This window comes from Salvelinus fontinalis, chromosome 9, assembly GCF_029448725.1.
Source record: "Salvelinus fontinalis isolate EN_2023a chromosome 9, ASM2944872v1, whole genome shotgun sequence".
In the NCBI taxonomy this organism is placed as follows: Eukaryota; Metazoa; Chordata; class Actinopteri; order Salmoniformes; family Salmonidae; genus Salvelinus; species Salvelinus fontinalis.
The window spans coordinates 33699313-33723350 of record NC_074673.1 but is presented as its reverse complement, the minus strand read 5'-3'; the positions used below and the strand labels follow the sequence as shown (position 1 = coordinate 33723350).

At 42.3% G+C, this 24038-nt stretch overlaps 1 protein-coding gene across 2 annotated transcripts in view; it reads right to left on the bottom strand.

The window, feature by feature from the left end:
• Positions 1-24038, bottom strand: part of LOC129862466 (nuclear receptor ROR-alpha A) — a 311180-nt gene that overhangs the window by 181303 nt on the left and 105839 nt on the right. The window contains exon 2 of one of the 2 annotated variants that reach the window (XM_055934177.1): positions 13455-13475. The exons of the other annotated variant lie outside the window; for it this stretch is intronic. Within the exon in view, the coding sequence (XP_055790152.1) occupies positions 13455-13475 (21 nt within the window). The remainder of the gene's footprint in view (positions 1-13454; positions 13476-24038) is intronic. 2 annotated transcript variants of the gene reach the window in all.

The window sequence follows — 24038 nt, the reverse complement described above, 5'->3', positions numbered from 1 at the left end:
TAAAGCTCACAGGGATGTTCTCTTTGGTGAGAAGGCTGTTTACTGCCAGTTCCATTGGGTCTTATTATTTTACCGGGCTTTATGTCTCTCTTTCCATTGTATGTGTTTCCTGATACATGAGAAACCCAGATAATTTTATGGAGTGCTATACAAGGTCATATTGTTCTGAGTACTGTATCACTCTTTATGGCCATGGACCCTTACAGTAAAAAACCTTCAATCTACAGTCTAGAGCTGCATGTTCCACCACCACCCGAAATCATCGGACACATCGGAGCTAGACCGCTCTCCTCTCCTGCCCACTCTGGACCTGTGCCAGAGAGCTTCACATGGGCTGAAACCCCATTGTGTTCCAGTGAGTTTCCTCCTGGTGCAATACATCATGGGCGGACAGAACACTGCCCAGGAATAAAAGGGACAACTGAGGCCGTATATTAAGTACAAAAGCATCCAATCCATAAAAGTCAGCATTAATAGCCAGGCCAGCAATTACATTTTTCATCTACAATGAGGCCAATTAGAAGAGTTGAAATGAGCTGTTGGAAAGATGCCCATTCTTTATGGCCGTGTCAGAAGACACAGACACATTATTTATTCCCCCCCTGCCCCCTCACCATACATTTGTTGTGAGCCAAATGTATGGCTCACAACAACCTCATTATCGTGGTTAATCTGGATTATTATATATGTTCCTCCTCTCCTGACCAACATCAACAGTTTGTGGAGCATATGTGGCAAGTCTGTGGTCTTCTGCTGACCTTGTGTCTAACATTATTCTGGAGGACTGAGACTCTGCACAACAGATGGGCCAGACGAAGTCCAGGCACTGGGTTCAGAGGAGTAAAACAACACAGGAAAACTATACTGTACATCACTTCCAACACATTGTTTAATTTAGATTTCTGGGAGCAAAATGTAATTTGGTTTTACGAGGCTAAGACGTGACATGCGGTCCAAAGGAAATGTTTGTCTTTTTTGTTGCAAAGTGTAATGAGAACTTCTGTTCAACCACAGACATGTAACAAGCACTATGGTGCATTTCTGAGGTTAGTTTTCTTCAGTGTGGTTTCTGGAATGTACAGTATGTACTTGTACTTTTTCAGGCCAGTTTACTGCAGAAACTTGACTCAAAGTGCATTTCTGAGTGCAGTTAAATCACCATCCAATATATAAGTATTTTGTTGACATATAATCTAGAGAATTATAATACATTGAGCAAATGCGTGAAATCCTTTAGTTGTAAATTGTCATCATCAAACTTTTACAATAAGTTGTTTATTTTACAAGAAACTGGTAAATGTAAAATGTTCAATATGATAACAGAATGGCTGAAGATTGTATAAGGCCACAACACCATGCGGTGGAGGAGCCTGTGTGGTAGATTTTGCATTGGGTTTGCGTTCAGTCTTGCCTTTGTCCTTCTCAATGGTTGAATATAAATGTACAGGTGCAGGACAAAGGTAACCACTCAGCAATTGCTGTACCTGCTTTCAATTGCACCTGTTGAATGCCTGTTTGCTTTTTTCATCCTACACTTTCTCTGTACTTTGAAAGTCTCATCTACAGACAAACTGGCAGGGGGACATGTGTTGCAGGTAAACTAGATATGTGTGACTGGACACTGTCAAGCAAATGACAACAGGTGTTCACAATAAGGTTGCAAAGAGATTGTACATTACTGGAAATGTTTGATGTTTACCAGTAAACTACCAAAATGTTGGTATCTTTCAAGGATTTTATGTAATCTATCACAAGACATCTAGTGGCCCTTTTGGGTACTTCAGATTATCACAGGCGTCTAATCATCTCTGGCCCTCTATGTGGCATTATCACATGTAAAATATATGAAATAATAAATATGATGATTTTAAAATAATAGAATGACAAAGCTGTAAAACATTATCCTAAATATAAACCATCGAATTAGTGAATACAATTGGTGTTTAATAGGGTTTCAGCATAAAATATCCTTTATATTTTTAATTTGACTATGTCACTATGCATTTGTTGTCAATGTTTTGATGCAAAACTGGTGGCAGTTGTGAACACAGCCAATAGTTGGAAGAGTTTCAGAGTTAATAGAAAATAATACCATTGTTGATTTGATCCTTTTTTCATTAATTAGGCAATTTTTTCTTGAACCATATATAGTCTATCTACTGGAAACTCATGGACAATATGGACACAGATAAAATAAATGAATAATATATATATGAATCATTGTTTAAAAGTTATTAAAGTATAAACTACCAAAGTTAGACTAGATTTCCATAGATTTGACATTTTAGTAGACGCTCTTATCCAGAGCAACTTATAGTAAGTAGTGAGTGCATCCATTTTCATACTATTTTTTATTTTTCCATCTGGTCCCCTGTGGGAATTGAAACCACAACCCTGGTGTTGCAAGCGCCATGCTTTACCAACTGAGCCACACGTGTCCATTTTTACTTACTTACCAAAATTCCTGAACATCCCGGTAACTTTGGCAAATTACCGATAGCTTTGCAACCCTAGTTCACATACTTAACATGTACAAAATATAGTACGCAAAGGGAGGATGGTGGATGCGTAATATTGGTTCAAACTTAAATCCTGCATCTTGTCCTCACTGTGTGACTAGATCCCTAGACTTAAAGGGATAGTTTGCCCAAATTTCAAAATGACATATCAGTTTACTTGCCCTGTAAGTATTATATGGACAACATATGACATCAATCCATGCTTTGGTTTAGTTTCTCTGCGACTGTCTTCACATGTTAATGTAATAACATTTGTGTCACAAATCCCATTCATGGGACTGATATTAGCATTTTTCACACATCATGTTCAAAACATCTTTAAGTTACTTTGTTGAGCTTCACAATCAGTTTTAGATACTTTCGGATTATTTAAACATGATGCACAAAAAATGCTAAAATTGGTCCCATGGCTTGAATAAGATTTGTGCCACAAATGCTAAAACGTTAGCATGTGGAAACAGTGCCAGGGAAACTAAACCAAAGCATGGATTGCTGTAACATCTTGTCCATAAACTGCTCACAGGGTAAGGAAACCAATGTGTCATTCTGTATTTTTGAGTGAACTATCCCTTTAAGTCCAAACTTTCCTCCCCTATCCCCTCTACCTCCCTTTTGTAGCTTACATAGCCCAGGAAAGAGGAGGTGGCATGGGGGGGGGGTTTAATTTGGCACTTGTGGCCCCATGAGGAGACAGCTTTGCCTGTTAAATAATCAAAAATAGAGTCAAAATGCCCCATTTGGAACAGCGTGTTTCCTAATGTAAAAGTGGTAGGTGGCACATTTCAAGTGGGCTTTGATTGATCCCCAGCTGTTTGGGAAATTGTCCCTCTTCCCTGAATTGAGGTCAGAGTGATAAGCATTGTGGGCACCTCCTCTAGGTGTGCTTCTCACATGCCCTCATCCAGGTGTGTGTGTGGCACCGCTGAGGTAGAATCACCCTAGCCACATGTACTTTACTGAGAGTCTCTCTGCGCCAGCACAAACTCAATGGGAAGAAGGTGAATAAGACAACTTGAAAACAAGGCCTAAATAATAAGCAAACTTAATCATAAAGGTAGGCTAATTGTTAGTATGAATTTACTAATAAAATATTAATAAATTACACAAACCATTATGAATGAACTATATGTTATAATTACAATGATCAAATTGAAATTGTAAACAATGTCACCTTTGCTTTGTATTTACATAAAGCGTACCATATATCAGGCATTCCAAAGCTGGTTAAGTCACCTAACATATTGTCTTAACTCATACTCCTAAACAGTGTAAAACACTACAGGGTGGTTACATTTTCTACATTTTCCTTGAGAAAATAAACTGATGATTGAAGATGTTGTCTTGATGTATTTTCCAATCACTTATAATTTAGAGGAACATTTTCAATATGAGATGAGATCTGTATCCTAGAGCCACTAAATATGACTGCCATTTTCTGGTACGAGGAGCCAACTGAAGTATCCTGAGTTTCATCTGAGTTTGTAGGATTCATTGTTTCCTTAAGGCCTAAATACACCATGAGAGTTTTAGACAAAGTTAATCAAAGAACAAAGGAATTCTGCCATGAAAGGCAATTGCCATTTACACCAAGCAGCATTAGCACCAGTGGCAGCCGATATTTTTTTCTATTTCAGTTATTTTTCCAACCTGGAGGATAATCAAAGCCTTCCACAAAAGTAGGGGGGACAGTGACAGAGAAATGAAATAAAAACTACATGAGCAGTCATACATTTCTAATAGAACTCTTTTAATCTTGAAAGGGAGACTTTCAGTAGTGAATTAGTCTTTTTTGTATTCCTTTAATGCTTCCCAGAGAAATATGCAAATCTCTAGCTAATGGTAACAGCAGTGACAAAGGAGCAAGTTATACTCTGCTAGTCTGTGCTATCCAACCAGGGGTCCTGTATGTGGCCAGCATAATGAACTGCCTGCAGCCTAACAGAGCAGAGCAGGGCCTTCTGGAACCACTCATTAATGAAGACATCTGGATGGCCTCCACAAGACACAACTCTATCTTCTCCTAGCCAACACTTTAGTCAAGGCTTTGGTCAAAGATTCACTTCACAAGGTTGTAATTTTAACCAGGGTATTCAACGGATTCATGAACTATTAGTGTATTGAAACGGTATAGAAGATTTTTTCTTTCCATTTGTCCTTTCATATTTCTAGTCCTGGTTTTTGGGTGTGTGTTGCTAATGATAAAATTGTTACTATAGTTACAGTAGTTTAGTCATGGAATTAATGTTATTCTGAATTTCAGGACCCTGGCAGATCCCTGGCAGTTTGTGTTTAGAATGTAGAATTTGGGGGATGGAGATTTTGGAAAGGAGCGATATCACTGTAATCTACAATAGCTTCTACCTAATAGCATTTCAATATTGAAAAATTTTGGTAGAAAGAATAATATCATATTATAGTATCATATTTTACAGTCTATAATTCTGAAATGAAAAACATTTGAAAGCTGAACGCAAATGTGTGCATGTGTAGGAACTAAATGTTGTAACAAATTGCAAAAGAATATGCTTCAATGTAGTAGTACATATTTGCAAAAATAGGCACATAACTAGCATCATATCAGTTTGAAGTTTCAGAGCTCAAAATCTATTGATCCAAAAATAAATCAATAATGTAGGAATTATACACTGGCAAGGGGCAATATTATTATTCACTGAAGGAAAGCTATATTGTAAGTTATGGATAGTCATGCAAAATAACACTTTCGATACATCATAATTATTGAAAGATCAATATCAAATACTGTACTAATGCAGGGAGAGACTTCAATATTCTGTTTCATATCCGTAACTGTATCCATCATTAGGGCGGCAGATAGTCTAACGTTTAAGATCTTTGGCCAGTAACAGAAAGGTCACTGGTTTGAATCCCTGAGCCAACTAGGTGAAAAATCTGTTGATGTGTCTTAACCCTAATTGCTCTCAATATGCGCGTTCGTTAAATTACAAAAACAATATTTAAACAAATGTCATGAGAAATGATGAAAATACATTGAAATAAGCATTACAAATCCATACTTTTTAATTTTGGGGGCTGGCTGGCTGGGTAGAAACGTGGTTAACTAGTAGAGGCTGAGATAATCCATTTATCTAGATCCCTGCTGCAGGGTATACCAAACACTCCCTGATTAAAAATGGAAACGTGGGCAACCAACAGTTTAAGAATCATGGGCTCTAAACAGATAAGGCGGAACGTCTTGTTGCTATGGCAGTGAATACGGAATGACTTGCCACACTGTTCTCCCTGTCTAATATATTCACATTTATGAAATATTTCATAAGTAGCATAGCAAATGCTAAATATAAAATCCCAGGGAGATGCTCTACCCTTTCGCAGTTGGAGTTGTGGAAAAATTGTTCTCAAGCTACAGTGCTTTTGATTTCTTCATCTTCCTTCTCCTCAATAAGGGAAAGCCCTGCGAAAATTTTCCAGCTCTCCACACTGCCAGATAGAACCAGTGAACAAAAGAGGCGATTGGATCTGTTCATGTGGGAAATCAGATCCCCGTCTGAGATGTATCCAATGCGCTCCAGGATACTGTTAAGCAACGGCCACAAATAAAGGAAAATTATCACATAGAAATGCAGAAAGGGAGGGCTTATATAAGGAATAGAAACATGTAAATTGTCCATTAGATAAATTAGAACTCTCCAACAGAGAGAGTGGGAACACCATATACTGTAGCAACCAAGTAAAATAAATGCAAAAAGGTATTACTAGTCACTGTGTGTGTATTATCAGAACTGCCTCCTACAAAGCACACAGTGAGGTATAGCAAAGGACACATCCCCGCCTCGCTTAATCTGGTGTGACAGAGCAGGACAACTGCACGGTCCTTTTCTCCTGTCAATACTCCCAGCATCCATTTTCACCTGGCTGACACCTTTTACTGGTCAAGGGATGAATAAATCACACTTAGTGTTCTCCCCTGGTACTTTGACTAAAAAAAACATCTGAACATGAAGGAGGACTGCAGTGTTTCCCTGTCATCACTGCCCCTGAGGTACGGTGAAACATTTCCGCCCATAAAATATCATTTTTCAAAGAACCTTATTTCTCTTGTAATCTATCCGCCACAATGGATGGCTTCTGGGATGCGTTTAATTTAATCTGAACACAAACAATCTTTCAAAGGGTTTAATAACAGTTACACAAATTAGCTTCATTAATAAGCTACTAATAGAATAATAGTGCTGCCATCTTATGCAGCTCAACAACAGTAAAGGTGTGAGGCAGGAAAAAACCCATCTGGGACTATTGTCTCTGAGCACTCGAGCTTCATTAACAGAATGCTCCAGAATGCACACATACAATTAAAATATGCTGATCACTTTCTCATTTTTTACACTGTAGTTATCCATATGCTTTTTTGCACATGCAGTGACACATAATGTATTATGTAAATAAGCAAAGGCAATCACAAAGTCAATTAGGTGTAGATGATACTTACCAATATTCATTTGATCATACAATAACGGTCTAAAGTCAAATTGGTAAAACCGTGAGATCTTGTTGGCCCACTTACAGTACATGCTCTGGCATTCATAAGCAGCCATATTTAAAGAACTGTCAATTAATAATCATATAAATGGATGGAATCAGTGAATGAATGGCTGCAGCAATGTTCTGACAAGCACAACTGGTGCTACATAACAAATTTGGCACAATTAGACAAAATAACAATTAAGTCATTCACACGACTTAGTATCTCGTTTAAACAACTTAGGGCTCTATTTTAACAATCTAACGCAATGGTAAATCTTAACGCAGGCAGTAGCGCTATAGGTTCAGGGGTGTGTCAGAAATATTTTTGCCATTTTCCCTAAGGTCTGAGTTTTGAAGAATATAAAGTTGTGGTTGTGTCTAGGCTTGGCCCCTCACTGGCCAAACAGAATGTGCTCCATGGCAAAATATGTGGTGTATTTACGGTACTCCAACTCCAATTCCAATGTTAGTCCGTTATAGTTTGTTAAATGGCTTACAGAAACTAAATAACAAAATGTAGACCTACCCCATCTTTGCTAAATAGGTTAACTTGAACCCATTTGCATTCCACATTGTTCTAAGTATTTGTATGGCTTCAATAGCATTCAAACGGACATAGGGGCTAGGCCTACTGTAAATTGCATTATGGCTGAGTATGGACATACCAAACATTATCAAAAAGCAAGATTCAATTTATTATTGATAAAGCATGAAAAGAAAATGTATAATTGTAATCAAATTCTAAACAAAACAGCAACTTGTCTTAAACAGGCACCATAATTCCTCCCCATGGGCATCTAATATTAAAACAACGCTGTTTATGGAGGGGTTTACGCACATCCAAACTTTTCACAGTCGCTGAACAAAGATCCAATATAAAGAGAAAGAGAGAATGTCCACTAACCTTTATACTGCTCCAAAATAGGCCTATGGTTTATGAACGTAATTGGAATCATCTTACAGATCAGATCACATTCACAAATCTCCAGAAATTCAAGCGCTCCACGGACTTTGTCACCATAAAACCAGGAAGATGAATCATTCTAATACGTTTACAGGTTACAGATAACTTCTAAATACGAGGTTCACCGGTATTCACCAAGGTTCTCATCTCTCGTTTCATGATGGGCATGGACACGTAGCCTACATCATGGAGGGGGTTTTAGGCATGTCCAAAACGGGACCTGCAATGCTAAAATAATGTGGACCTGTCTACAATGCATAGATAAAAAGGGAATGTCAGCTCACTGTTTTGCTCCTCTCAAACTTGATATTTTATTAAAGGCTTGGTGATTAAGATTTACTTCCAAGCGGTTTCAGGAGCCAAACCCTTTATCGACAGTCTTGACTACTTTGCGATTCCATTCGGCAGACAAATAAAAGCCTTCGTTGAGAGGAGGGGGAGGTTATTCTTGTTTTTTATTCAAATCACATGGGAAGAAAAATAAGTATACAGGTACCAAAAGCACATTAGGCTACTCTTGTTCCATGCGCATATGGGCAGTGTGCGTCATGGCTGGACAGGCTGCGTTTCCGCTGTCAAAATTCATGGCATAACCAACTGTGTTACCACTAAAACCAGCTTTTGGTTGGTTTTAAATATCCATATCAGTGCTGCGAGCTGATATTAGAGAGGTACATTGCCGAACCTGGCATTAGTGCTGGAAAATGCCAGAGCGGCAGGTTTTACATGGGGAATTGCAAACTAATGTGCGTTTGACACTAGCGCTGCCTTAGCACATGCTGAAAATTGCGCCCTTTGCATCTCGTTTGAATGAAGTCGTTTAAACAAGATACAAAATCATTCAAATAAGATGCTAAGTCGTTTGATTGAGATAGTAAGTTGTTCAGATGAGATAATTCCAAGAGTCATTTAAAAAAAAAGATTTGCCTTGGGCTTCAGGGCTTCCATACAATTTATACACTAATAGTAAAAAAATATATAGATTTTCAAAGAAAGTTCCCAAATAAAAATGACAAATAGTGATGGATTTTAGTAAAGAAAACAGTAGTTAATTAATGATGAATTAGAGATGAGGTGAAGCATCATAAATTCAGACAAGGGGTTGTCTAGCCGATGAAAAACAGCAGTCCTGGATCCGATCTGCCTGTACCTGTGTGTATCTTTCAGAAGCTCCCTGACACTTTATCTTTTCCATCTCGCTAGATTACACCTCCAGGGTTCAGGTGGGAATCAATCATTGCTATTATTACCTGAAGTCACAACATGCATCTATCACCGCTAAGGTTACCATAACCTCAATATTAGCCGAGAAAAGCCTCTCTAATAAACAGCAGAACGGATGGCCCGGGTGGTGGGATTTCATCTTCCTTTCACTTTTAATAAGGTACTCTGAGGAATAAAGATTACAGGCCATATTTAGCATGCAGAACAAATCAGCCTCTTCCTCCCCTCCCCTCTTTATTGTAGTTAGTCATTAGGATCTAGGCTGGGGTTTCTAGTTCTAGTGGAAAGAAGCATTCCCTGGTTCAACAGCTAACCAGCCACGCTGCCTGTCTAACTGCCTGCTACCTGCCCGCTCTGCTTAGTTCTCCTGCTACAGTATCGTACCGCCTGCAACGTCTGTTAATAAGGCTGGGTGTATGGAAACACAGTGGTGTGGCTCATCATGCCCAGCTAGACCAGTGGGAATCACAGCACTGTAAACTGTGAGGGCATGACTGGTTCAAGATGATTCTCCTCTTTAATAATCCATTATTACACAATAAAGTATGTGTTAAACAAGATGCAGAGAAAAGGGGGCATTAGGTTAAAATGGCTAAGGATTAAGATAATTTGGTCAAGTAGGAATCTCAGACAGCATCAGTGCAGGAGTTGACACAAGGTCATGTTTACACACAGCACCCCTTAACATGAATCATTCATTTTCGTTCAAATGAATATCAACAGCCAAATAAATTACCATCACTGCAGCCAGAGTATCCATAATATACCTCCAATTACACTATCATTAGGGCATCAACTCTGATAATAAATTCAAAGAAATTAAGTTTGAATATATTCTAAGGAATTTTCACTTTGAAACCAGTCTTGTTATTCCCCTGAACCTCCAACAACAACACTCATTACAGTGGCTTGAAAACCAGAAGTGGAGACATGTAAATATTTAAAGCTCCCAAAAATATATAAATATTCATTCAGGAATTATTTGACGCACTAAATAAATAATCCCTTGTTAAATAAATGACAGCCTAAATAAAATTTTAAAAACAGGATCTGGGGAAATGAAGAATTAGACAGGGACGGATTCTGGCAAGAGGAGAAGGAGAGAAGGGATAATGTCAGCTACCACCCCACCCCTTTTGAATTCCTAATGGCAGACATGCAAACGCACTGAGCTAATTAAAGCCCAGCAACCAATTAGATGAGCTTTAGCTGCAACTTTAGGGGGAGGTACCGTGGCAGAACCTCAGAGGGGAATATTGATATCTGTTCAGAAGGTGGAGCAGAGGAGAGAAGCCACCGAAAAAAACACATCTCTGATGCCGCTACTACTGCCCAACGGTGAAAGGGATAGCAGTTAACGGTTCTATGGGTTTTTATTTCCAGACGTTGCTGGATAAACATGACCCCTTTCCATAGTGCCATGTGGCAGTGACTCACTTAGGATGTGGAGCAGTAGAGAGAGGAAAACCAAATATATTCATGATTAATTCAGTACCAATATAGTATCTCCTATAGCCTTCTTCTAGGCTGTTGCTTCAGCGTGAAACTATTAGCCTATATCAAACTAAAGATTGGGACATACATTACAAATACAATACACATAGCCAAAGTCTGGGTGATGTTCTCATCAAAAACATGATTGATACGTATAGATTTTCCTATATAATACCTGTCTGATATGTGTCCTCTACTGACAGGACAGGAGGGTAGTCCTATAGGCTCACCCCACACAGGAGAGAGGTAATCTTAGGTCTGGCCTGGGACCATTCTCCTCTCTGTCTATCTTTCTTTCCCTGCTCTCTGAAAGGCCAGGCATTTGTGCTGCCTGAGCCTGTCCTATCACACACTGTGCGACAGGAACAAGGCTTTTGTGATGGCCATGATTTGTCTTTTGTGTTCCCAGGTAGAATTAAGATGAAATTCTACAGGCAGTCATTGTGTTCCTATCTTCAGAACACTCAAAAAAATATGTTAGGTTTTGAAGGGGTGAAATGAAGCCTGCGGGGCCTTGGCATGCCTTGCTCTGTTGGGAAATACACTGGGGAAATACAATGGGAACAATTTTGTCCTCCGTTTTTTTTACACTCCACTATACCTTAGTCAGTCCTGCCTACTTAGACTTTTTTAAAGGCCCACTGTTGTCAAACATATAATTTTCCTCCGTTTTTATATATTTCCACACTATAGGTTGAAATACTGTAATACTGTGAAAACTATGATAATGCCCTTTTAGTGTAAGAGCTGTTTGAAAACACATTTCTGCCTGTTTTGGTGGGATGGAGTTCAAGCCGACCACTGTACTGCAGGCATTGTTTGCAGAAAAAAGAATTCCCTATTATATAGTAGTAAAGGGGAAAACGGGTTCAAACTTTGTGTAAATAAATACACTTTTCGAAGACAATCATGGTACAAATAATTGCTTCTACTGTACCAGATGTATGCTTCTATTGCACCTATTGCACCAGATTATTAAAAAATTGGACACAGAAGAAGTTATAAGGATAATTTAGTAGCATATGGCAGCCTGCGGTAGTGTAAACTGCATATGTTATGTCTACATAAATCTCCCACAGACCACTCCCAGACAGTCCTAGCAAAATTCTCACTTGAGAAATTGCTCTTTGCTAAGAAGCTATTTTTGTTTATTTTTGAACATTTTAATTGAAAACAATCACATCAAGGTACTTAATCATTACCCAGAAATGATTTGATATTGGCATTGGACCTTAACAGAGCATTATTGTCTCGCTACATGGTCTCTGCCTCTATTTTTCATTGGGTTCTGAGAAGAGAGATGACAGCAGCCACTTTGCCAGAGTCTGCCAGACCCTTAGGGTGTATCAGCCCCATCCCTCAAAGTGTTCCATATGCAAATAAAGTTTGGGATGGCGGCTTTCAGATGTGATAATTATGGATTTATTTGTAAGCTGTCACTTCTCTTAATGCTCAGGGACATCAAAATAAGTTCAAATAGAAGCATCAGAGAGGATCACATTTGCTGGAGTACCACAGATTCAAAGAACACGCGAAACCCAGGACGCTGAAGGTCTGTCAATAAGCAGTCTTTTAGACAGCAATGTGCTGCTGAGACCTTCATTGCATACAACCTGGTATGAAAAGTGCCGCAAAATATATTCAAATTTTCCACATTTTGTTAGTTATTCCAACATCAAGGCACTTTTATCAGCGGGTGACATACTAACAAAGACAGAGAACACATTTCCATCCCCCCCATATGGACTGTGTAATAGAGTACAAGTCACATTCTCTTTGATAAAAATATACAGGAATATCTGTTTACATTTTCACATTGTGGAGACGGTCAGATTGTGCTCAGTGTTGAGTTGTAAGAACCCTTTCTGACATATTCTTTAAATATCCTGTTTCCCTTGAAAATCGGACCATGGCTACCATTCAGTATCACTAGAGGAGAATATCATTAAACAAATGCGAAGGTAGCACAATATATTTATGTCCATGCACAAAAGGAGGGAGAATAGCAACTACTTGAGACCTGACACTTGCATTTAAAAGGACAACAAAGCACCTCGTAGTGATGAGAGGAGCGCTATAGTTCCACGTGTAATGGCTTACCTCTACACAGAGAGAGAGAGAGAGAGAGAGAGAGAGAGAGAGAGAGAGAGAGAGAGAGAGAGAGAGGGAGAGACACACAGAGAGAGAGACACACAGAGAGAGAGACAGAGACACAGAGAGACACAGAGAGAGACAGAGAGACGTTCCCAGCTTTGGCAGCAGGGGAGGCCAGGGTATTGTGTCTACTGCCTCCCTGATGGAACTTAATGGCTGTGCCTGGAGAGTGCTATCTCCCGCCTGCAAAATTTTCAACCATTGGCCTGTCCTCTTCTAGGAGAGTTCTCTGTCACTGTATAACTGCACATTAAGAGATGATAAAAACCGATGGAATCTACCCATCCATCTTGATTTTCCTGTGTTAGCGGGTGGGACAGTATTAGACCAGAATACCTGCCACTCAGTGGAAGAACACTGGAACTGTAGCTCTGCTCTGTGTGACTGCCTTGCAACGGTTGCAGAGGAAGAGACTGCCTAGCTAACACATTGGAAGGAAACAAATACCAAATGCAGGAATGTGAGGCCTTTTTACTAATTTTCTTTAACATAAATATGGTCATTTTGTTAGACACAAATATGTAATTTTTTTAGACACAAATACAATCATCTGTTGATGCTGACTGACATACAGTTATAATATGTAGTTCACTTACCTTGCTTGTTTGTGAGTCCACCTACACAGAAGTACATATTTGGTCAATGATATGAGTGTACGTTTAGAAAGTGAGCAGCTCCATCTATTTTTACATAACTCAATAAGTGTTCTGGATTATGACACTTACCTTTTGTACATGATCAGGTTGATGAAGCAGCGCGGCACAGCACACATCATCACCAAACAAAAACAGAGAAAGGAGAAACACATTAATAATGTGGACATACAATATCACTAACAGTGACAATTCAAGCAAAATGTTATTTTACATTGCTTTCCTCACTATCTCTAGTTCAGTGGTCCTTGGTGTACCGTAATTTATGACTGGTTGAATGACAAATACACACCATAGACAGTAGACTACATTTTAATAGTGGATCTGTTTGGGGAGTAGAGTCAGCCCTTCGCTGGTTGCAGGTTGCAGTGAAAAAAAGTACAGCACTTAAAAAGCACAGCATCATTTGTTTTTCAGGTTCTTTACCTACAGTATAAGCCTTTACTAAAACTCAGACACACGCTCAATGGGTAACCTTCACAGTAATACCAAGGTGCTACTTCACAGTGACACTTTGCCTGCCTCAAAGCACACTCACTCACTCACACTCTCTAGCTCCAGCACACAAGATAGCATCTGATGAGTAGTGCGATCTAATTGAAGTGTAGATTACTATCACTTGTGTGCTTGCCAGCTCAAAATAATACAAAAGCATGGAGGGAGAAGATAGGAATGTTGGTCCACTGTGGTACACCACAGTAGCTGTTCAGACTGACGCAATCTGCCTGTTTCCGGAAGACACCCTGGTGCTTAGAAAGAGAATGGCCCCCACTGCAGTCCAGCTGGGGGTGAGTCGTGTGTGACAGACAAGTCCAGACATGTCCCTCTCTCACAGAGACACTGCAGACTTGGTGTTGAGAGACATTAAGTGTTGGAGGATGTGGGCCGGCGTCACTGAGAGCTGACTGGCAGCTGTAGGGTAGTAGGGGACCCTGGCTGGATGAGCCTAAGCACTTACAGTTCAAGACATAGACACATGAAGAGACTTGGAGCCTGGCAAACTATACAAACAAACATGATCCTGCTCTGCTCCTGTGGATCCAGTCAGGATGGGATATGTCTGGAATTACACTAGAAATCTGCAATTATGCAGAGATAGTTGACATACAAGACAGGACATACAAATCAAATCAAATGTTATTTGTCACATGCACCAAATGCAACAGGTGTCACGTTCCTGACCGGTTTTCTGTTATTTTGTATGTGTTTGACGGTCAGGGCGTGAGTTTGGGTGGGTAGTCTATGTTATGTGTTTCTATGTTGGTAATAGGGTGACCTGATATGGCTCTCAATTAGAGACAGGTGGTTTTCATTTCCTCTGATTGAGAGCCATATTAAGGTAGGTGTTTTCACACTGTTTGTTGGTGGGTGGTTGTCTCCTGTGTCAGTGTCTGTGTATGTTACGCCACACGGGACTGTTTTCGGTTTTGTTTGTTTGTTCGTTTTATGTAGTCAGTTTTCCTGTTCATGCGTTCTTCGTGTTTCATGTAAGTTCGTCGTCCAGGTCTGTCTACGTCGTTTATTGTTTTGTAATTATTCAAGTGTTCGTCGTGTTTTCTGTTTTGTTTATTAAAAATCATGTCATATAACCACGCTGCATTTTGGTTCAATCCCTGCTCCTCCTCTTCGGATGAAGAGGAGGAGGAAAGCCGTTACAACAGGTGTAGACCTTACAGTGAAATGCTTACTTACAAGCCCTTAACCAACAATGCAGTTTAAAGAAAAATAAGGGTAAATAAGTAAAAAATAGCTAAGTAAAACATGTTTTTTTTTAAAAATATACATATATATATAAACCTTAAAAAGCAGCAGTAAAATAACAGTAGTGAGGCTCCCGAGTGGTGCAGTGGTCTAAGACACTGCATCTTAGTGCAAGAGGCTTCACTGCAGTACCTAGTTCAAATTCAGGCTGCATCACATCTGGCCGTGATTGGGAGGCCCATAGGGTGGTGCACAATTGGCCCAGTGTAGTCCGGGTTTGGCAGAGGTAGGCCGTCATTGTAAATAAGAATTTGTTCTTAACTGACTTGCCTATTTAAATAAAGGTTACAGTCAATACCGGTACAGTCAGTCAATGTGCAGGGGCAAGTGTATTCCTGCAGCATGATAACATTGACCTGCTGTAACAAACCCTTGGTGGAGAAAGGAATTCGAAGACCAATCAACAGAAATAGAGGGGGAGATGATGAGAGAAAGAGACAAATAGAGATAGAGCAAAATAGATAAAGCACCAGAAAGGAAAAAAAATGATCAGGTTGAATTGAGGGAATAAAGTCTGTCAGTGCTCTCAGGAAGGAAGGCCTCATTACTGTACCTCGTGGGCACTCACTCCAGTTGGCCTTTGAAGTTCTTTGGGGTACACCCTTCCATGAAACGAGCATCGTTAATCCACTTGTTAATCAAGTGTGTCCCTGAGCTCATGTCTGAAGTGCCCCTTTCCTCCTTGGGAAATCCAAAGCTTTGAAAGGAGATTGTAGATCAAAAGATAGGGGATATTTTATTTTATAGACTATTCAGTCAGAGCAACATAATACTGCTTGTAGCAAATCCTACATTTGTGTACACAAGCTCATAATGCAATTTCACATCATGGAATGAATAGGCCTACTGAATTAATATTAAAGAAAGCATTCATGTAATTGCAAACAGATCTTGCAGCTATGTTCTTCTCGATTCCGTAAAGGACTGAATGAACAGTGCATTCAGTCCTTTACAATACAAACCTCAAGATGATTAAAGCACATCTCCTTGGACTAAAAGAATACACAGGAGAAGATTAAAATAAAAACCCTTTCAGGTTTTGAAGGAGGGAGCTTATGTGAGAGAGGGGCTGGGATGGGTGGGGGCCGTCGTCTCATGGTTGTCTTCCCCGTTTCTCTGCCCGCCCCTGACGAGTGTGTTCTCTCATTTTTCTCCCCAGCAAACAGGAAACAGACAGACAGATGTGAGAATAGGACGCCTCCTCTCGTCTCCTATCTCCTCCCAGCCCTGTGGGCTGCTGCGAGGCAGTGCCATGAAGGCCTAGCGCGGTGACTCCCCCCGCTGCGCCTACAACTCTCCTTTTCAGTTCAATTAATGAGCCATAAATAACCCAATGAAGGTGTCAACAAAGAGTGCAATTTATCATGGCTTTCACCACTGCACTTCATGTGAGGAGAATGCTCATCCGCTCGGCCAAATAGAGACAACAACGTAATAAAAAGATTTATTCAGTAGCCGAACACTCCAACCTCAAATTTATCTTGAGCAGAGTGATCTTCACAGGTGCGGTGATTTGACAAATATGTTGGGAATCGTGGGCCTGCTTCTATTGTTAGGGTATCACAGACAGACTGGAAATACATTTGGTTAAGAGCGAACAACAATACACTCACTAGGCTCCTGTGAGGCTGCCAAGGAGCCGGTGTTAAAGGCACTTCTTTCTGTCGGGAACTACTCTGCTACTCCACACTGTAGATCACAAGGGCAGCGATTGTCTAAAATAACTAACTAAAATAATGTGGAATTTCTGTTTAGTCCTATAGAGTTGGTATAAGCTGCGGGAAGAATTACTTTATCAGTGTGTCCCACAAATGTCACCTTGAGGAAACTATATGGAGGAAAAATATACAGTACTGAATAATATACAGTAGCCTGTGAATTGAATGGCTGCTAGAAGCAAGCTGCAACCAGAGGTAGTATGGTGTAGTGCTTCTGAGAAAAGAGGAAAACTTATTGAATAATATATGACAGCTGGGTTTTTTGAATCCAACATTAAAAGTGATGACATGAGTACAAACGCAGCTATGCTTCATCTTAGAACCCCAAATCAAAACCTAAGGCTTAAAAGCAATGTTAAACAGCCTATCTTCACAGTGAGATCATTTGCAGGGAAAAAATAAGCAGTGGCTGCTGAATACATGTGAATACAAGCATTTTCAGCCTTGAAGCTAAGCCGGAACTTGAGTGCATATGAATCCTGCTAAACCAATTAATGGTTCCTGTTAACCCACTCATCTTTGGAGAGGATTGTCTTTCTAAATAACACAGGAACACGTCCCCTCTCGAGCAAACAGCCCACACACACTCTGAAAAAGACTTGCAGATTTTCACTTGAATCTGGGGGCTTTTTCTTACACATCTCAAGCACACTCTTCAACTCACAGATCTTGCGTAACATCACCAATACGGAAAGCCTTTGTCTCGGTATCGATTGAATCCCTTAATCTGAACGCCTCCATACACCAGACACTTTGATGGTTTGTGATACAGTGCATTCGGAATGTATTATTCTACCTTTATTTCAACAAGGAACACAGGCTGAGACCAAGGTCTCTTTTACAGCTGGGCCCTACGTGTACATGTTTACACATACAGTTTAGGTACAATGATTAAGAAACTACACAAGACAAGCAAAACGATCACAGATAACACAAAAAAATACAGCAGCAGATTGTTACATTTATACATAGGTTATTTCCCTAACAGCATAAGAACTTGCATTACCCGAAGCAGTTACAAGCAATACAAAAATAAAAATCCTCCAATAAATGTTTAAAATGGGCAAGTATTCAGACACCTTGACTTTTTCCACATTTTGTTGTTACAGCCTTATTCCAAAATTGATTAAATTGTATTTCCCCCTCATCAATCTACACACAATACCCCTTAATGACAAAGCAAAAACAGGGTTTATAGAAAAAAAATGAAATATCATCTTTACGTAAGTATTCAGAACCTTTACTCAGTATTTTGCTGAAGCACCTTTGGCAGTGATTACAGCCTTGAATCTTCATGGTTGTGACGCTACAAGCTTGGCACCACTGTATTTGGGGAGTTACTCCCCTTCTTCTCTGCAGATCCACTCAAGCTCTGTCAGGCTGGATGGGAAGCAGTGCTACACATCTATTTTCAGGTCTCTCCAGAGATGTTAGATTGGGTTCAAGCCCGGGATCTGGCTGGGCCACTCAAGGACATTCAGAGACTTGTCCCGAAGCCACTCCTGCGTTGTCTTGGCTTTGCGCTTAGGTTCGTTGTCATGTTGGAAGGTGAACGTTTGCCCCAGTATGAGGTCCTGAGCGCTTTGGTGCAGGTTTTCATCAAGGATCTCTCTGTACTTTGCTTTGTTAATCTTTCCCTTTATCCTGATTAGTCTCCCAGTCCCTGCCTCTGAAAAATATCCCCACAGCATGATGCTGCCACCACCATGCTTCACCGTAGGGATGGTGCCAGGTTTCCTCCAAAGGTGACATTTGGCATTCAGGCCAAGGAATTCAATCTTGGTTTCATCAGACAAGAGACTCTTGTTTCTCATGGTCTGAGAGTTGGGCTGTCATATGCCTTTTACTGAGGAGCGGCTTCCATCTGGCCACTCTACCATAAAGGCCTGATTGGTGGAGTGCTGCAGAGATGGTTGTCCTTCTGGAAGGTTCTCCCACATCCACAAAGGACCTATGGCGCCCTGTCAGAGTGACCATCAGGTACTTGGTCACCTCCCTAACCAATGCCCTTTTCGCCCGATTGCTCAGGTTGGCCGAGTGGCCAGCTCTAGGAAGAGTCTTGGTGGTTCCAAACTTCTTCCATTTAAGAATGATGGAGGCCACTGTGTTCTTGGGGACCTTCAATTCTGCAGAAATGTTTTGGTACCCTTCCCCAGATCTGTGCCTCGACACAGTCCTGTCTCAGAGCTCTACGGACAATTCCCTCGACCTTTTTGCTCTGTCAACTGTGGGACCTTATATAGACAGGTGTGTGCCTTTCCAAATCATGTCCAATTAATTTAATTTATGACAGGTAGACTCCAATCAAGTTGTAAAAACATCTCAAGGATGATCAATGGAAACATGATGCACCTGAGCTCAATTTCGAGTCTCATAGCAAAGGGTCTGAATACTTATGTAAATAAAGTATTTCTGTTTTTATGTCATTATGGGGTATCGTATGTAGATTGATGAGGGGAAAAAATATTTCATCCATTTTAGGCTATAACGTAACAAAATGTGGAAAAAGTCAAGGGGTCTGAATACTTTCCGAATGCACTGTACATACTTTATAAATTCAGCAGAATATACAATGGTTAAACAATTCAGATTTTAAAGCACAAAAAACATGTAAAATACTGTAGGTAAACTAACCATTACATTATTAACTAACAATGCCAAAGGGACATTAAAGGGAAAATCCACACAAAAACAATTTTTGTATTTTTTTCATTAGTCCACTGTTGATACAGTCCCAAAATGTTTTGTATATCAGCAGTCAAGTTTTCCAAGATTAAAAACATATATATATTTCACCTTTATTTAACCAGGTAGGCTAGTTGAGAACAAGGTCTCATTTACAACTGCGACTTGGCCAAGATAAAGCAAAGCAGTTCGACACATACAACAACACAGGGTTACACATGGAATAAACAAACATACAGTCAATAATACAGTAGAAAAAGTCTATATACAATGTGTGCAAATGAGGTAAGATAGGGAGGTAAGGCAATAAATAGGCCATAGTGGCGAAGTAATTACAATATACCAATTAAACACTGGAGTGATAGATGTGCAGAAGATGAATGTGCTAATAGAGATACTGGGGTGCAAAGGAGCAAGATAAATAAATAAATACAGTATGGGGATGAGGTAGTTGGATGGGCTATTTACAGGTGGGCTATGTACAGGTGCAGTGATCTGTGAGCTGCTCTGACAGCTGGTGCTTAAAGCTAGTGCGGGAGATATGTGTCTCCAGCGTCAGTGATTTTTGCAGGTCTTTCCAGTCATTGGCAGCAGAGAACTGGAATGAAAGGTCGCCAAAGGGGGAATTGGCATTGGGGGTGACCAGTGAGAAATACCTGCTGGAGCGCGTGCTACGGGTGGGTGCTGCTATGGTGACCAGTGAGCTGAGTTATGGCGGGGCTTTACCTAGCAAAGCCTTGTAGATGACCTGGAGCCAGTGGGTTTGGCGACGAGTATGAAGCGAGGGCCAGCCAACGAGAGCAGTGGTGGGTAGTATATGGGGCTTTGGTGACAAAACGGATGGCACTGTGATAGACTGCATCCAATTTGTTGAGTAGAGTGTTGGAGGCTATTTTGTAAATGACATCGTCAAAGTCGAGGATCAGTAGGATAGTCAGTTTTACGAGGGTATGTTTGGCAGCATGAGTGAAGGATGCTTTGTTGCGAAAAATGAAGCGGATTCTAGATTTAATTTTGGATTGGAGATGCTTAATGTGAGACTGGAAGGAGAGTTTACAGTCTAAACAGACACCTAGGTATTTGTAGTTGTCCACATATTCTAAGTCAGAACCGTCCAGAGTAGTGATGCTGGATGGGCGGGCAGGTGCGGGCAGCGATCGGTTGAAGAGCATGCATTTAGTTTTACTTGCATTTAAGAGCAGTTGGAGGCCAAGTAAGGAGAGTTGTATGGCAATGAAGCTCGTCTGGAGGTTAGTTAACATAGTGTCCAAAGAAGGGCCAGAAGTATACGGAATGGTGTCGTCTGCGTAGAGGTGAATCAGAGAATCACCAGCAGCAAGAGCGACATCATTGATGTATACAGAGAAGAAAGTCAGCTTGAGAATTGAACCCTGTGGCACCCCCATAGAGACTGCCAGAGGTCCGGACAACAGGCCCTCCGATTTGACACACTGAACTCTGTCTGAGAAGTAGTTGGTGAACCAGGCGAGGCAGTCATTTGAGAAACCAAGGCTGTTGAGTCTGCAGATAAGAATGTGGTGATTGACAGAGCCGAAAGCCTTGGCCAGGTCGATGAATGCGGCTGCACAGTATTGTCTCTTATCGATGGCGGTTATGATATTGTTTAGGACCTTGAGCGTGGCTGAGGTGCACCCATGACCAGCTCTGAAACCAGATTGCAAGCAGAGAAGGTGGGTGTAACAGTCCTGACCTATTTATGTTAGTTTTTATGTGTTTTTGGTCAGGGCATGTGTTTTGGGTGGGCAGTCTATGTTACCTGTTTCTATGTTGGTTTCGGTTTGCCTGGTATGGCTCTTGATTAGAGGCAGGTGGTTTGCATTTTCCTCTAATCAAGAGTCATATTTAGGTAGGGCATTATCACTGTGTGTTTGTGGGTGATTGTCTCCTGTGTTCGTGTCAATGTTTGCACCATACGGGACTGTATACGGTTTGTTCATTTCATGTAGTCTGTTCCTGTTCATTTCGTTCTTCACGTTGTATGTAAGTTCGTCGTTCAGGTCTGTCTACTTTCGTTTTGTTATTTTGTATCATTTTCAAGTATAGTTCGTTTTCTGTCTACGTCGTGTTTGTTATTTTGTCGTGTCTTCAATAAATCATTATGTCTTCACAATCCGCTGCGCCTTGGTTCCCTCAATACTCCTCCTTCTCCGAAAATGGAGAGGAGGAGGAACATCGTTACAGAACCACCCACCAACCCAGAGCCAAGCAGCGGAGTCAAAGGAGAAAGGGACAGGAGAAGAAGGAGCAATGGACATGGGACGATGTGTTGGATGGAAAGGGTGTCTACACATGGGAGGAGATCCTAGCTGGTAGAGATCGCCTCCCATGGGAACAGTTGGAGGCACTGCGGAGAGCAGAGGCTACCGGAGAGAGGAACCGGAGCTATGAGGGAACGCGTCTGGCACGGAAGCCGAAAAAGCCCGTGAGTAACTCCCAAAAATTTCTTGGGGGGGGGCTAAAGGGTAGTGGGCCAAGGGCAGGTAGGAGACCTGCGCCCACTTCCCGGGCTTACCGTGGAGAGCGGGAGTACGGGCAGGCGCCGTGTTACGCAGTAGAGCGCACGGTGTCTCCTGTACGAGTGCATAGCCCGGTGCGGGTTATTCCACCTCCCCGCACTGGGAGGGCTAGATTGGGCATTGAGCCAGGTGTCATGAGGCCGGCTCAACGCGTCTGGTCTCCAGTGCGTCTCCTCGGGCCGGCATACATGGCACCTGCCTTACGCATGGTTTCCCCGGTTCGCCTACATAGGCCGGTGCGGGTTATTCCACCTCACCGCACTGGTCGGGCAACCGGGAGCATTCAACCAGGTAAGGTTGGGCAGGTTCAATGCTCAAGAGTGCCAGTACGCCTCCACGGTCCGGTATTTCCGGCACCACCTCCCCGCCCCAGCCTAGTACCTACAGTGTCTACACTATGCACTAGGCTACCAGTGCGTATCCTGAGCCCTGTTCCTCCTCCACGCACTCTCCCTGTGGTGCGTGTATTTAGCCCGGTGCCTCCAGTTCCGGGCCCACGCACTAAGCTACCAGTGCGTCTCCAGAGCCCTGTACACACTGTATATTCTCCCCCTACTAATCCTGATGTGCTTGTCCTCAGCCCGGCGTCACCAGTGCCGGTACCACGCATCAGGGATAGAGTAGGCTTTGAGAATACAGTGTGCCCTGTCCCTGCTCCCCGCACTAGTAGGAAGGTGCTTGTCAGTAGCACGGTGCCTCCAGTTCCGGCACCACGCACCAGGTCTACAGTGCGCCATATCCGGCCAGAGCCATCCGTCTCCCCAGCGCCATCTGAGCCATCCGTCTCCCCAGCGCCATCTGAGCCATCCGTCTCTCCAGCGCCATCTGAGCCATCCGTCTCCCCAGCGCCATCTGAGCCATCCGTCTGCCAGGAGCCTGCAAAGCCGCCCGTCTGCCATGAGCCTGCAAAGCCGCCCGTCTGCCATGTGCCTACAGAGCCGTCAGCCAGACAGGAGCCGCTAGAGCCATCAGCCAGACAGGAGCCGCTAGAGCCGTCAGACAGACAGGATCTGCCAGAGCCGCCAACCAGACAGGATCTGCCAGAGCCGCCAACCAGACAGGATCTGCCAGAGCCGCCAACCAGACAGGATCTGCCAGAGCCGCCAACCAGACAGGATCTGCCAGAGCCGTCAGTGAGCCATGAGCAGCCAGAGCCGTCAGTGAGCCATGAGCAGCCAGAGCCGTCAGTGAGCCATGAGCAGCCAGAGCCGTCAAAGAGCCATGAGCAGCCAGAGCCGTCAGTGAGCCATGAGCAGCCAGAGCCGTCAGAGAGCCATGAGCAGCCAGAGCCGTCAGAGCTCGGTGCTGCCCCTTGTCCCGGTGCTGCCCCTTGTCCCGGTGCTGCCCCTTGTCCCGGTGCTGCCCCTTGTCCCGGTGCTGCCCCTTGTCCCGGTGCTGCCCCTTGTCCCGGTGCTGCCCCTTGTCCCGGTGCTGCCCCTTGTCTCGGTGCTGCCCCTTGTCTCGGTGCTGCCCCTTATTCCAGTGATGGTCCTTATCCTGGTGCTGCCCCTTGTTTTTGTGCTGCCCCTTGTCCCGGTGCTACCCCTTGTCCCGGTGCTGCCCCTTGTTCCGGTGCTAGCTGATTATTTAGGGGAAGGTAATGTTTGGGTGGTCAGTGGTAGGGGTAGACAGAAGAGGGGAGTGACTATGGTGGTATGGGGACAGCGTCCGGAACCGGAACCACCACCGTGGTCAACTGCCCACCCGGACCCTCCCCTGGACTTTGTGCTGGTGCGCCCGGCGTTCGCACCTTGGGGGGGGGGTACTGTAACAGTCCTGACCTATTTATGTTAGTTTTTATGTGTTTTTGGTCAGGGCATGTGTTT